The 15,413-nt window shown below is 35.3% G+C and overlaps 1 protein-coding gene across 3 annotated transcripts in view; it reads right to left on the bottom strand.

Moving 5' to 3' along the window:
- The window catches only part of DPH6 (diphthamine biosynthesis 6), a 151,550-nt gene that overhangs the window by 121,822 nt on the left and 14,315 nt on the right, over nucleotides 1-15,413 (bottom strand). The window contains exon 4 of one of the 3 annotated variants that reach the window (XM_019725546.2): nucleotides 2,367-2,926. The exons of the other annotated variants lie outside the window; for them this stretch is intronic. Within the exon in view, the coding sequence (XP_019581105.2) occupies nucleotides 2,741-2,926 (186 nt within the window). The 3' untranslated portion in view covers nucleotides 2,367-2,740. Of the gene's footprint in view, nucleotides 1-2,366; nucleotides 2,927-15,413 lie in introns of those variants that run through there. 3 annotated transcript variants of the gene reach the window in all.

The following is a 15,413-nucleotide window of genomic DNA, read 5'->3' as shown; positions in this document are numbered from 1 at the left end:
ATTTCATGAAGAGACAGTACAGCTTGTAAGATTTCTTCTATCTCAAATTACTCTGATGAATGTCTGATAAAACTTGAGATTTACCACCGGGTAACAACAAGAGGTAGCCAATAATTCTAAATGAAAACTCAGAATGGTCTTTTGTTCCCTTTGTTTAAAGTAAAGCCGCTAGTGAAAAACAAGAATGTCTACTTAGGAAAAAGGAGTCTCTTGTGAGAGTAAAAATTAAATTTAAATATGCTGCTTCTTATCTATTTAAAAACATCTACATTTACATATCTACTGCTCAATAAAAGACTATAGAGGGCACTGTTGTATCAGCTTTGAAGCTTTACAATAGAAGCTTAGAAAAAAATGTCTATAATGTGTAATTTCTTTAAAGGGTCAAATGCATGGAAATCTACTAAGCCTAATATAAGGGAAAAAACCAAAATGTATGTTTTTCTAAAATAAGCTGGACTTCAATGGGGCAAAAAAAAAAAAAAAACTTAACAAAAACAACTGTCAAATTGAGAACACTGCACTGCACACATTTTGCATTTCCCTTTGTAGTGCTTTCATGAGAAAGGTAACTAATCATAGCACCTCCTTATCCAACGGAAACAGCACCCCATTGGAGAATCCTCTTCACAATCAATAGCAAAATGAATGTGGCACCTCATGCAATCCCTCCATAATTCTATCAACAAAAAGAATGCAGTCTGTTTGCATACTTTTGTCTAAAAGGCCAATTCCATTTGTCCCCTCTTTGGGTAAAATGACAGCTACAGATCAATCACTCTCACATGAAAGTAAACATACTGCAAACAAAACAAAACAAAACAAAACAGAAGAAGGATCAAAACTGAAATCTTCACCTTTTTTAAACATAATTTTATTACACAGAAAAACTCAAACTCAAAGCAAAATCGAAAACGCAAGTTTTCCCTCAAAGGCATACATTTTGTGCTATTGCTCAATAGTACTGGGATATAAAATAAGTTACATACAACAATACTCACAAATCTTACAATTGCATGTGGATAGCATTCAATTAAGCTTCCATATATTTTCTGTTCTCTCACATCATTCCTGTTAAAATTCTTTGAAACTAAATTTAATTAAGTACAATGACAAAGATTTTAATACAGGTTTGCAATGTATTATAAGAACTAGTATATAAAATATAAAGCTTCCTATTAAATTACCACTTAATTTTTCAATTTACTCATTCACCAAAATTTAAAATTTCTGACACTACAAATAATACAAAAGTAAAAGGGAAATTCAATTATTTTATTTTGGCAACTTAAAAATAATGTCCTGAATTGCTGAACCTCTGTAGCAACACTAACATTAGCTCTAAGAATTACATCATGGCTAGGCAACTAGCAACACTATGGAAAGTGAGAATGGAGGATACTCCATTAATAATCAACAAATCACAACACCACATCAAATGTTAGATTAAGTCAACCTGAATACAGACAGGTACCATCAGAAAAAGAAGGCCCCTAATAAAGAATTTCAAATTCCCTAGGAAAACAGTATACAAGTCATTTTGTCACTCTCAAACTTCCAGGGAGATTAGCACCTTCTCTGAAATCAAAGTGCAGAACTGTGAAAGTGTCAAAAAAATTGTTCAATAATATGTCAACCTACTCATAAATCAAAAAGAGGGGAAGGGGCTTCAGATGGTATGCAGATTTCATTTTATTACAAAAGCTCCAGTTTAACAAGTTATATTCAGCCAATAAAAGTCAAAAGTAAAGCATTTTAAAGTGGCCAGCACTGACTCTGAGGGTTTAACTTACGAACTTAACCAAAACGCTACTTGAGCATCACTTCCTTAAATTATTAATTTATGAGTTTTGCTTAGTCTCCTCCTGAGGCAAGGCGGTTTGCAGGTATGTTGAATGCATGTAAATAAACAGAAAGCTTTTATAATAGTTTAATAATACACTAAACATAATAAAACAACCCTTTTTAATGAACATCGAATGCACAATCCTATGAACCAAGTTTATATAAATGTGCTATATAATTTAAAGAAACCGTAAGATCCTCTAGGAAGTAAATGCACAAATTCAGAAAAATTAAACATAAGCCTATTGCTTTTCACTGATATGATAAAATGCTTACAACAATCAAAGTGCTGATGTGACTATGAAGAGTATTTCATATGCTAGTTCGAAAAAAATCTACGAGAAAATGTGAACTGTGAGAAAATTTATGTATTTGCAATACTGCTTTTTATCTACCATGAGAATGACTGCCAAAAAACCAAAAATCAGGTAATGTCTTTTTAATATTCAGGATATTTAACTAGATATTTTAGTTTACTATTATAGAAAGAAACGTAGCATATTAAAATCAATTTTCGTTAACTCTAATTTATGCAAAGCTTGATTGTGAGCAATAGCTGCTAAAAGGATGCAGCATTGTTGATTCATACACAAGCGTTTTACTTAACTACATTGGATAATAGCAGTTCTCCTAAAGGAGTATAAAAAGCAAAGTGATTACCAGTCATTACTGTTAATTAGGGCTCACATTACATTCCTTGGGATGAATCTCCTCTAAGCTGAATACATGGAAAGTTTATTTTTGAAGGACTGCCAAACCTTGCCTAGGTAAGGATTGGAATAAGCCGTCAACTACCAGTAAGCAGAATAAAAAGCAGGGACAGATCAGCATCCAATTAGTACATCGAAGTTTTTAAACAGGAAAAGGGCTGAGGGGAATGAGTAAAACTGGAAACTCATACTTCACATTCTGCAATCTCACTGATAAAAGGAGGAAATGTGTGTTTATCAAACTTGCTGTGAGTGCACAGTTCATTTGGAGTCCTGTAAACAATCGCCTGACTGCCCGTTTCCAAATGCATGTGAAAATCTTGGAGATGCAGAGCATCATATTCAGCAGGCAAGGTCACTCTAGTGATGCCCTGGAAATGGGAAATTAGGAAAACGTGGCAATCAGAGGTTTAGGGCTGACCAGAAAAAGCCCTGAGGCTGGCTTACCATCTTTCACCACCAGTCAGGCTGTCTCTGCTTATTCAGTATTAACACAACAGGGCTGCGAGTGAATGAAAAGAACTCCACACACCTAACTGGGACATTGGCTTTCTTGTTTAGAAAATGATAGGCATTTGTCACAGGAAAAAAAAAAGGGGGGAGCGGGGGTGGGAAGAAGAAGAAAAATTCAAACACAACTTACAAGAACAAGCTCTGAAAGAAAAACAGGCTCCTGGTGAACCTTTAGGAAAGGACCTGGGGAATGGCGACATCCTGTTGATTATCAGGTTTCCTTTCCTACTATACCACTCTGCATTTTAAAATGGAGGCCAAATATTCACAAAGAAGTTTCAGAAGCAATCCATGCTTGTTATTAAAAAAAAAAATTCAAATGTGCAAAAATTATACAAACACTTAATACTTTCCACATACAGACTTTTTAACCTTCAGACCTTTTCTACACATATATTTGTACAAATCAATTTACAAAAATGTAATTATACCATATAGCATTTTTGGTAATCTATTTCCTTCTCTTAATAATATATACAGATGTATTTCTGCAACTTCATTTTTGATGTCACACACTATGCTATTGTATGGATACACCATAATTTAGTTTGCCAGTCATTTCTAAATCAAGTACATCTTTAGTTTTTTTCCTTCGAATAAATTCCCCAAAGTGGAGTGGCTTGGTAAAGAGACGGTGTATTTTTGTGTCTGATGCGTTCTGCCAAATTACCCATAGAAAGGCTGAACCAATTTATATGGCTGCTGGCAGCACATTAGGGCACCCATTTCTCTAAAACCAGTATCATTTCTAAATCCTGCCAAAGTGATAGCTGAAATTTTGAGTTAGTGAGGTTGAACATTTTTTGGCCGTTTGAATTTCCTTCTCTTTGAAATGCCTGTTTATATCCTTATCTTATTTCTTTATTTGGAAGCCAGCTTTTAAACATCTTTTTAAAAAACCTAGCGATTCCTTATCAAATGCTACCTTAGAGGATCACCAGAAATAGATAATTTTAAAGAGGAGATAATGATTATACAGACATTGAAAGATCCTATTAAGACTGGTGACTTTGCATGAAACTACTTTACAACATATTATATTATAAAAGGGGACTCTCAACCCCCCCCCCCCCAAGAAAAGAAAAATTAAAAACTGAACTGGTGTTGCAAATATTATCTCATTGAAGCTACCTTTGCTTTCTGTAAATGGAAAACTCTATTATACTAAGCTGGCATCATGTGCAATGTTTTGTGTTGTCTTTTTGTACTTTTTTACTTATACAAAAAAATCAAATTGCCTTACTAGCTTTTGGTAAGTCAAGGAAAGAGACTGTAAGTATGGAGGATGTAGAAATTCCTCATGCTATTACACTGGATCAAGGACTTAATTAAAATGTGTCATTCTTGAGACAAGTACAAGAAAAAAACGAAAAATGACCCCTTCCCCCCCAAAATCCATTCAATTCAGGATCTCTTCTCACAGAACCAAGAAATTGACTAAGTAGCCAAATATACTAACTCCTAATTCATCTTCAGAAACATTTAAATCGGAATGTAATTTCAAGCTGCAGATCACGTCTTTTCTTTTTCAGACAAACAATAGCTTAAAAACTTGAAAAGCCATTACCTGGAACAGTACTTCTCAAACAATGTTAAGAACCACTTTTTAAAAAATTTCTAAACCTTTAAAAACTGAAACTTCTGTAAACTATAATTAAAATGAATTACAAAAAATAAAATAAAATTTAAAAAGATACATAATACAGGGCCAAATTTTTATTATAAAATTCAACAAATAAAATTACTCTCAAATGACTATAAAAGTTTCTCAATGCCAATTTTCAAATTCTAGAAATGGCTGGCCTTGGACCAGTAACAAATGCTACATGGACTAGCACCAACCCCCCCAGACCACACTCTGAGAAACAATAATCTAAAATTATTCTGAGAGCTTTGCAATTCGATGAGATCAAACACAGATAGATCACTTTGATCTTAATCACCTCTCTTCCCCTTATCAAGCCACATGCCTGCCCCTCTGTCTCACTGTTAAGTCACACATGCCTTATTGGTTTATATATGCACTATATATGTATTGTTATAATATGGTAATACCTGACTGAATTAACATAAATGTAATGCTGGGAGGCAGCAGAACACAGTGATTAAAAATACATGTTCTACTACTTTCAAGCTGTGTAACCTTGAACAAGTTACTTAACTTCTTTATATCTCAGTTTACTTATTTGCAAAATAGGGATAATAAACCTGGGTTGACGTAAGGATTAATTAGAATGTAACATGCAGAGTTTAGAACAGTTCCCGACTGGTAGTGCTACATAAACAATAGCAATTATTATTACAATAAGACAAAAATAATTGAAAAAACGCATAACATGGCTCTGGGCTTTCTAATAATCAATATAAAGAGGAAACAAAATGAGTTGCAGGATTTACAGTGTCCATACAATAAAAACTGTCCAATATTTAGAGTAAGGCAAACTGTTATAGAGACTAAGTCCTGAGAGAAATCCCACCCTTGGATCATCATAAAGTTGAATGTGCGATATGATAAAAATTCTCAACAGCTTTTCTAGAACAACATACAACAAATATACAACAAAAAATTCTGAGCACTCATGTGGACAAGGCACCATGATCGGCAGTGTAGAGTATCCAAAGTTCAAAAACACATAGCCCCTGCTTGCAAGAGGTTATAAACTAACAAGGGAGACATATTAGATATGCAAATAATTATGTTAAAAAGGCGTAATGTAATAACTACCCAAAGAATGACAGGCACAAGAGAACTTCAAAACTAGGAAGCTACACTTGAGAAAGTCAGGAACAATGCCTTTTGCATCCTTATCCTTCTCTCCTTCAACATCAAATTGAAAAGCCTATTAAGAACCAGCCAGAATACATCCAGGATCGGAGCCTGTTTCCCTTTCTCTGGTCCCTGTCACTTCCTACTTGAAATTTTGAGCTGCCACTTTGTACTCTATTATCTTTGAGATCTTCATATCCTTTTTGAGCTGCATCGCATCCTCCTATGCTCTCAGCTGCTATGCTGCTCTCCTCTTTACTCTTTAGAAACCCCAGGTGGCCCTCTGACCTCAGCACACAGCACAGTACGAGTTCTGGGCTCAGAGGACAAACTGATTCCGGACTGGAGTAGTCATGAATATCTCCAAGCTACAAGACTTTCTGCAATTGATGGTTAGAACACCAGTTCTTAAATTTTAGAAGAGAAAACAGATCACTGTGAGATTCTGATACAAATTTGGCCCTCTCCCTAGAAAAATTTACAAAAAATTTGAACAAAATTTGAGAGTTCAAAAACATCTCTCTCCTCTAGATTGAGAAATGCTGTCTGAAAGTATCATATTTTCCTGCACTGAAGTCCACTAGACTGATTCTTATTAGCTTTCCGTGATCAAGTCTGGGTTAGACGACCACTCAAAATCAGTGGAACTTTGGTGACGGTCAAGGAAGTCACAAAAATGACTATGAGATTAATGTTATCAAAAAAGCTAAATTGTGAAAGGTTAAAAAGGGAAGACCATGGGTTATTTATCAAATGCTGGTATTTCTCTCTCCCCTCCTCACCTCCCTGAAAAATTACTATGTAGAAAAGAATCCATAAGAGAGCTGGTCTTAAAATACACCATGCACCATTTCAGTGGCTCTAGAACCAATCCTATGTAGTAGGTGGCAAAGAATTCTACACAAGAGAAATAAATGTCTAATAAATAGTTGTTGCCTCTTCTGATTTGTTAATTTATTTTTATAGAAATCTATAAGAATCAATTTTAGCTGAATTTTGTCAAAGTTAGATAGGTTTCACTTTGTTCAGTAAGTTTAATTTCACAACAACTCATTAAACACCCACTGGGTTCAAGTACACAAGTGCCCACAAGGCCCAAACTGTAGAGTCTATGTGGTATAATTCTGCAGGCACTGAGACGCAATTGTTCTTACATACAGGAATGCATGTAACAGCCCCATTCTACTGCCTCTGGACATTCAAAGAGTCACTTTTCAAACCTCTTAATTTTTCATATATACTTTTAAACATCTAAATTCTCTAAACTCAGTTGATGTTATTTTGAATGGAAGTCCTTGCTTGAGGCTTTTTACAAATGAGTTAACACAAAATACACGGACTTTAAAGAAAAGCACACAGTTAAATCCTAAAAGAACATGGCAAAATATTTTTTAATGGAAAGAAAGCATCTATTAATAAAAACCTTTACCATGGCTGAGTTCACCTCTTTAAGTCCATTTGAAACAATCCATGCCACAGTTTACCCATGTTGGAAACTAGATAGAAAACACTAATTCCACATCTCTTGGAAGGCTGACGGAGTCTAAAAAAGACTCAGGGAGGCCAAAAATTATAAGCAACAAATGTCAAAGGATAAATTCAATCCAATATATAATATATATTTGTCCCCATTAAAACCTCTGTCATGATTTGAATGATTGCCATTCTTTTTCTCCTCTGCATTAACATACTAATAAAGTCAAGAGGAATTACAGTCATCTCAATCCCAACTTGCAGCTACTATTTAATAATAACATACTAGTGGAACTTCGTATGCAATGGAAAAAAATTGACTTTATTCAGCTTTACTGGATTACTTTGGGAGCAAGGGACTAACAGAGAAAGAAACCTGAGAGTAACATGAGACAGGCAGACTAGGAAAAAAGGAAAAATCTAATTTATACAGCATCATCTTTCTAGAAACCTAAAGAGGCTCTCGTATTTTCTTTAATTTATTCTCAAAACAGATAAATAAGACAACATGGAAGATATATTCATATTTTACAGATGGAAGAACTGAATTCCAGAGGAGTATATTTGAACACAATGCCTGTCTATGCCAAGGGTTGTATGGAGTATCATAAATAAAAAGAATGGAAAACAATCCTTGCTCCCTGAGACACTTATAATCTTTAAAGAAAAACCCACAATATAAAACAAAAACAAAAAACCTGTATATCAAAATAATTAAGTACTATAAGAGAGATACAATATTTTTAAAAGGTTCCAAAGAGAAAGATACTATGTTTAATGTGGTCATATGAAGGAAGATATCAAAAAGGAGATGCCATGTAAAAGAAGTAATTGGAAAGGAAGTCATTTCTGACTACAATACAGCACTATACAAGAAATACATGTACTACGTGGGGAAAAGTAGTCTAGTTTAGGGTGGAACATAGGTTCTATGAAGGGAAATACTGGGTAAAAAAAGACAAAAGATAAATTATCGAGGGTGAGAGATTGGGGAAAGACCCTGAGAAGAATGTAAGTCGTCAATTTTCAGTTCTGAAGCCAGGTTCATTCTGACATTATGCCCAAAAGCCTATACAACCTATAAAGATGTTATATTCTGTAAATAAGTGGGACTACATCACACTAAAAAGCTTCCATACAGCAAAGGAAACCATCAACAAAATGAAAAAGCACCAAACCAAATGGGAGAAAAATATTTGCAAATCATGTATCTGATAAGGGGTTAATATCCAAAATATGTAAAGCACGCATACAACTCAATACCAAAAAACAAACAAACAAACAAAAAAAACCAATTAAAAAATGGGCAGAGGAACAGAATACATTTTTCCAAAGACATGCAAATAGTCAACAGATAGATGAAAAGGCACTCAACATCACTAATCATCAGGGAAATGCAAATCAAAACCACAATGCAATATCACTTCACACCTGTTAGAATGGCTATCATCAACAAGACAACAGATAACAAGTGGTGAAAGTGCAGAGAAAAGGGAACACTTGTGCACTGCTGATGGGACTGTAAACTGGTACAGCTGCTATGGAAAACAGTATGGAGGTTCTTCAAAACACTAAAAGCAGAACAGCATATGATCCAGCAATCCTACTTCTGAGTACACATCCAAAGAAAATGAAAACAGGATCTGAGGCGATATCTGCACCCCATGTTCATTGCAGCATTATTCGCAATGGCCAAGACATGGAAACAACCTAATCCATAAATGGATAGATGAATAAAGACGATGTGGTATATATAATGGAGTACTATTATTAAGCCATGAGAAAGAAGGAAATCCTGCTGTTTGTGACAACTTGAATGAAACTTGAGGGCATTATTCTAAGTAAGTCAGAGAGACAAAGACGGCTACTGTATGATATCACTTATATGTGGAAACTATACAGAGAGGAACAGAAAATAAGAGTGGTGGGGTAGGGGGAATGGGAAGTGTGGTCAAAATGTACAAACTTCCAGTTTTAAGATTAACAAGTTCTGGGGATCTAATGTACAGCATAGTGATTATAGCCAATACCATATTTCCCCGAAAATAAGATTGGGTCTTATATTAATTTTTGCTCCAAAAGATGCATTAGGGCTTATTTTCAGGGGATGTCTTATTTTTTCATGTACAACACTCTATATTTATTTATTCATGTACAAAAATCTACATTTATTCAAATAGTCATGTCATCTTCTTCTGGAAGGTCGACATAACTCTCCAAACCCCAAATTCTGTCTTCAATTTCTTGCAACTCCATTTCCTGTAGAACCATTGGCCCCTGTCTCTCATGTCCAGCAATGGAGCTCTCCTTAAATGAGCCGTTCTTGTCCATGTAGCTGCTCGTAGTGCATTGGCAACACGGCTGTCAGTGATCTTATCCCATGAATTCTTCACCCAAGTCACGACCTCTTGCAGGCTAGGCTTCACAAAGTTTCCACGCTGATTTCTCTCCATTCTATTTTCAATATAGTCATTGATTTCCATGTGCAAGTGGTCCTTGAATGGCTTGTTTATTGCAATGTCAAGAGTCTGGAGATAGGCAGTCATTCCTGTGGGAATCATTATTTGATCTGTTCTTCTCTCTGCAAGGAAGTTCTTCATGTCTTTAGCGTGGTGAGTGCTGGCTGAATCCCAGACTAGCAGCCTCTTCGGCCACCTTGCAAAACAAGTGGCAGCATTAAATCGACCCACTTCCTTATAACTGCTTGTGTGCACCAGGCTTTTTTGGTTTCAAGAACATAAATGCCTGAAATGCGTTCAACCTTATCTTTCTTGCCCTTAGTGATGGTTAGAGGTGGGGCTTTCTTTCCTTCCAGACGAACTGCCAAAATACACAGGTAACACGTGCACTTTCGTAACCAGTGGAGGGAATGTAGATTGATGAGGTACTCTTCTGATCAATTGTTGTTTGAGATCCTTGGCCCATAAACACAGCAGTTTCATCCATAGCAATCATGTTGGAGTGTTGGTATTTAGAAAAGTCGATGCCATCAACAAAGGACTTAAATGAAAGTGCACATTTAATAACTTCAGTATCTTCCAGCTTGAACAGTGTTGTCGATCTTCTTAGAGACAGTTCATATCACAGAAGGAAGCCATCCAGCCAGTGTTGTGATGCTTTGAATTCTTCTGGGGATATTTCTAACTGTGATGCCATTGCAAGGGCAAATGCTTGAATATCAGCCCTGCGCACAACCAAAGCCTTTGCTCTCCTGTCAGCAATCCATTCACAGATGATGTCTTCCAGCTCAGGAAATAATGGTTGCTGACCTGATCCACACTTACACTTCTTAGCATTTCCCTCATCCACCTGTTGACTGCGGTTATCATACTCTGCTCGCCATTTTCGGATCATTCGGAGATCCAACTTCTTCTCTTTGCAGAAAGCCATAAGATTCTTGCCCCGGGAGTCCTCCACGATTCCTTTCTTGTACTCAACGGAATAGCTCTTTCTTTTTGCACTCATCTTGTCTGGGGGTCAAAATATTATTCCCTTTAAATCTACCATTAAATCAAGTGTTAACTGAAGACTTACAAGACAGGAGTGGCAACAAAAATGATGACAGTTAAGAATGATGGTCCACACAAAAGCGATGAAAAATCGCAGGCACCAAAATTCAGAAAACATTTCTTTATTTCACATGAGTGCATTAAGTACGTCCGTTACAATACACGACGTATTGAATTATGAAGATTCATATTAGGCACAACCAAGTCTGTTTGTTATCAAGTACACATGTTATTCGAGCATTGTCTGTACTCTGATTGGTCATTTGGCAATAAATCTTGAGTTCATCTGTTTATATAGGTGTTTACCTCTCCTCCAAAGGCGCCCGCTTGTGTATTTACAAATACTTAATTATAATTTGTATTATCATTTATTTTAAGTATTAATGTCAATAATATTATTTATTCATATTTAATTACATATTAATATTATTATTTTATAATTCAGTATGTCCGTCGTGTGTTGCAACATACTAAATGAGTCCGTCTAGCTGATGATCTTACTTGGGCTTATTTTTGGGGTAGTGCTTGTATTATGAGCATCCTGAAAAATCATACTAGGGTTTATTTTCCAGTTATGTCTTATTTTCGGGGAAATACGGTAATATTGTACTACTATATACTTGAAAGTTGCTGAGAGCAGATCTTAAACATTTTCACCATAAAAAAGAAGTAGTAATTAAGTGGTGGGATGAGGGTGTTAACTAATGCTATGGTGGTAATCATTTTGTAATATATATCAAGTCAGAATGTTGCATACCTTAAACTTACACAATGTTATATGTCAATTATACTCAATAAAGCTGAAAAAACAGTTTATATTTTGCTTGATTACCAGTTAATAACTTTTCAATATAATTCTATGAGAATTAGAATCCCACCTGCATGCATTATTATTGTTCAATGCACTAAGATCATACATCTTGCTTCCTTCTGTGAATCATACTAGGTGTTTTATTTAGTCAGGAAATAAGATAAAATATTTTAGTTGATGCACATTACATATAACTCTATGAAGAGAATGTTAAATGTTCAATTAAAAGGACCATCAAGACTAACATTAAGAGTTGATCTTAATGAAATGAACCTAGAATGATATGAAGCATCTTATATACTATACTATACTATACTATGCCAGATTAAAGAGACAACAAAGATAGGGTGCTGTAAAATTTAGGATCATGATATCTGTAATATATAGCTATCATAATTCATTTTGATTATCAACATTGCCCAGTGAAAGCTAACTAAATTAACCTTTTAACTGTCAGCTTACAAGGTACCTTACATAGACTCTGTCATTTTTTATTTAAATACCACCCTCTAGCCCCATCAATCCACCTCTTCAGTATCCCCTCTTCACCTTTCCCACTGTGATGCCCCCAGATCCTCAGTCTTTCCTCTACCCTCATATCTCAGTTTGCAATTGAAATCCTCAATTCCAGAGTTCCACATCTCTATTCCATTTCTTGCATTACAATGGTTCAACCTAATGATTCTGAAGTTCCCTTTCAACTGTACAATTCCTTTTGCAAAATCCTCCAATGTAGTGGATTTCAAATTTGTTTCACCATAACAATTTGTTTAACACTAGGATGTACATATATGATGTAACAGCCTACATTAGACATAACATACACACACGGACGCTAACTCACACACACACTTTTCACTAAATAATAATTAACCTTACTATGTACAATGCATTTTGATATTTTCTAAGTATTTTACTCAAGTTTCTTTCATTTAAAAAAAAAATGGTTGTGATCCATTAAACTGAGTTTGGAAAATACCAACTTTGTAATAATCCTTGGCCTAAAATTTAAGAAACTCTCTTTTGGCTTCAAACAACGATTCCAGACTTATTTTCCACTACTCCGTAAACTCTGAGGCTCTAGATAAATTGAACCATTTGCTATTTCCCTAATATATCTCATGATTTTCTATTTCCATGACATCGGCTAAGCTGTGCCCTTAATCTGCAACATTCTCTTAGCCATTCTCCCATACCTGCCTTTGTCAAAATCCAAACAACCTTCAAGGGTATCAAATGTAACTTGCCCTGTAAAGCCTCTCTTGATTCCCCAACACGGGAGATTTTCTTCTCCTCTCAGTTCCCGTTAGCCCCTTAATTGCACACTCTAATGGCAACTCTACCTTGTTAGTTTCTTTGTATCTATATCTTATCTCCTCAGGGTCTGTGAAGGCAGAGACTGACTTGTGTATCTTTTGACTCTATGGTACTGGTACATTATTAGCATCCAATTAATACTTGCAGAATAAAAGACATTAAAAAGTCTCTAAATTGCAGCAGCACATGTTAAAGTTAATTGTAAAAGTCAAGGTCAACTAGTACATCTTTTTGATTCACTCAATTTTTTCTCTTATCAGCATGTCACAGAATAAGTCCATATTGAATCATCTCTTACAAAATAACAAAAACAAAAAACCTCTAAACATTTGTTGATAGTATCATTGGTTTTTATGGCAATTTTATGATTTAGGCACTACAAATTTACAGAATGAAGACATTCCACATTTAAAAGGGAAAGTCAATATAAAAAGATCATATTGTTATGTGGCCACCAATAAAGTCTTGTGCAACAAGAAAATGTAAGGGCAACGATAAAGGAAAGAGCAATTCATACTTACAAATCTTGGTGTTCTTGACAATTAATATCATTTAATAGTGAATATAACAAAGATGAGGTGAACTACAGATCTAGAAACGAAGGAAAAGACTACAGGACAGAAACATACATCTAGAGTCTTGGACAACACAACTAGAAGTAGACATCTACCAAGGTTTCTTAAAAAAATACGTGGTCTCATAGTCAGGATAAAAGAAAAAAAGTCAATAGGCCACAGATGCCAGAGACTGAAAAGCATAAAGAGAAAAAATTTGAAATACAAGTGAAACATACCCAACACACTTTAAAATACAAAGTAGACGATAAGATAGAAATTTATAGTTCATAGAGGAAAGGAATACAAGGACATAAAAGTAAGCCAGTTGGTGAATTTATAGAGGCAGTGAATTGGGCAAAACATAAAATGAAAGAGTATATATGTGCATGTGTAATATACATACAGAATCATCGGTACCAAGTGGAGAAAGCTGAAGGTTGAAAAAACAGATTGATAGTTTTGCTAGAATGAGGAATCAGGTTTTCTAGACTTTAGGAGGAATCTACAGATGAAGACTCTAGACCTGTGATACATTACAAACTGTAATAATTGACAAGGATGATCCAACTATTTATTTCCAGACAGATCTTCCATTGTGTGCTTTCTCATACATGCTTGACTTTATTGTCTGCAAGGGCCAGAGATGGCACAGCCTCAATAAAGCCACATCTGGGAGTCAAAATGACACCGGTCTGTGCTAATTCCAACCCTTCCTGTTTGAAGCCTAGAATCAATACTAGCAAAGCATTTCTTGTGCCAAGGGACCAGGTTTAATGTCCAAAATCTTGGGAACTGACAGGGCTTGAGGCAAGCTGTGCAATGCTGAAGAGCCAGGAGCAATCTGTACAGGGCTATGTGCCTGTTTAATTAGCACTGTCTGGGTCCTCTCTGCAAATCTTAAGGCTATCCATCTTATATATTCTTCCCACTCCAAACTCTTTGGATTTATATCAAGCTGCCCAACAAACAACAGTTTCTTTCCCCCAAGATCCAAAGTGAAATGAGATCCACAAAGTAATTTTCTACCATAAAAACTTGTTTTCTAACATGTAGATATCAAAAATGATTTGAAAACATATCTGTTCGGCACTTTCATTAACTATTCGGCAGCTAGAAATTATTCTTGGTACACTTAGTGCTTATCCTGCCAAATCTGATCGGATACCTTATTTTGAAAAGTTTTACTATCATGCCCATTCTATTTAAGCTTCTAAATGGAAAAACAAAAATAAAATAAATTTATCAATAGTTTTATATCACATTTTGTAACAGTGTTATGGCTCCTCTGCATTAGATAAATTATTACATAAAAATAATTTGTTACATTTTGGACTGATTTGTTCAACAATCTTTTAAAAGCTAGCCATTTGCCAGGAACACTGCTAGACAGTAGAAATATAAAAATAAAGAGCACTGAGCATGTCTATGAGGGTCTTACAATCCAGCAAGAGGCAGCCACATAGACAATCCGAGTAGTATCCTGAGAAGCACAGTAGAGGTAAGATAAACTGCCATGGAAGAGACAGGAAGAAGATAAATTAGAGCTGGTTTCATAGAAGGGTATGAAGTAAGAAGGGGTTCTTTTGGAAAACAAAAAAATAAGGATATATAAAAGCTTAGGCATAGACTCAGATATGAAAAAAGCAATCCCCTAGAAATGTAATTATTTTGTTAGAAATTCAACCCAGAAGCTTGTATAGGAATGGCAGGATCAGAAAGGTAGGATTGCAAGGGCCTCTTAAAGACTCTTTTGTGTCAGGCTAATGTGTTTGGACTTTAATAGGGGTTCTTTAATCATGTATACAGATCAGCTGACACCACTGTGGTAGAAGGGCTGGATGGAGCACAGGACAATATTGAGGGCAAGTTGAATAGTTAGGAAACTCTTGCACAGTACAGATGAAAAACCAG

Source organism: Rhinolophus sinicus, linkage group LG03, assembly GCF_036562045.2.
Source record: "Rhinolophus sinicus isolate RSC01 linkage group LG03, ASM3656204v1, whole genome shotgun sequence".
In the NCBI taxonomy this organism is placed as follows: domain Eukaryota; kingdom Metazoa; phylum Chordata; class Mammalia; order Chiroptera; family Rhinolophidae; genus Rhinolophus; species Rhinolophus sinicus.
Note: the sequence above shows the minus strand (reverse complement) of the source record. Positions and strands in the feature narration are given on the sequence as shown.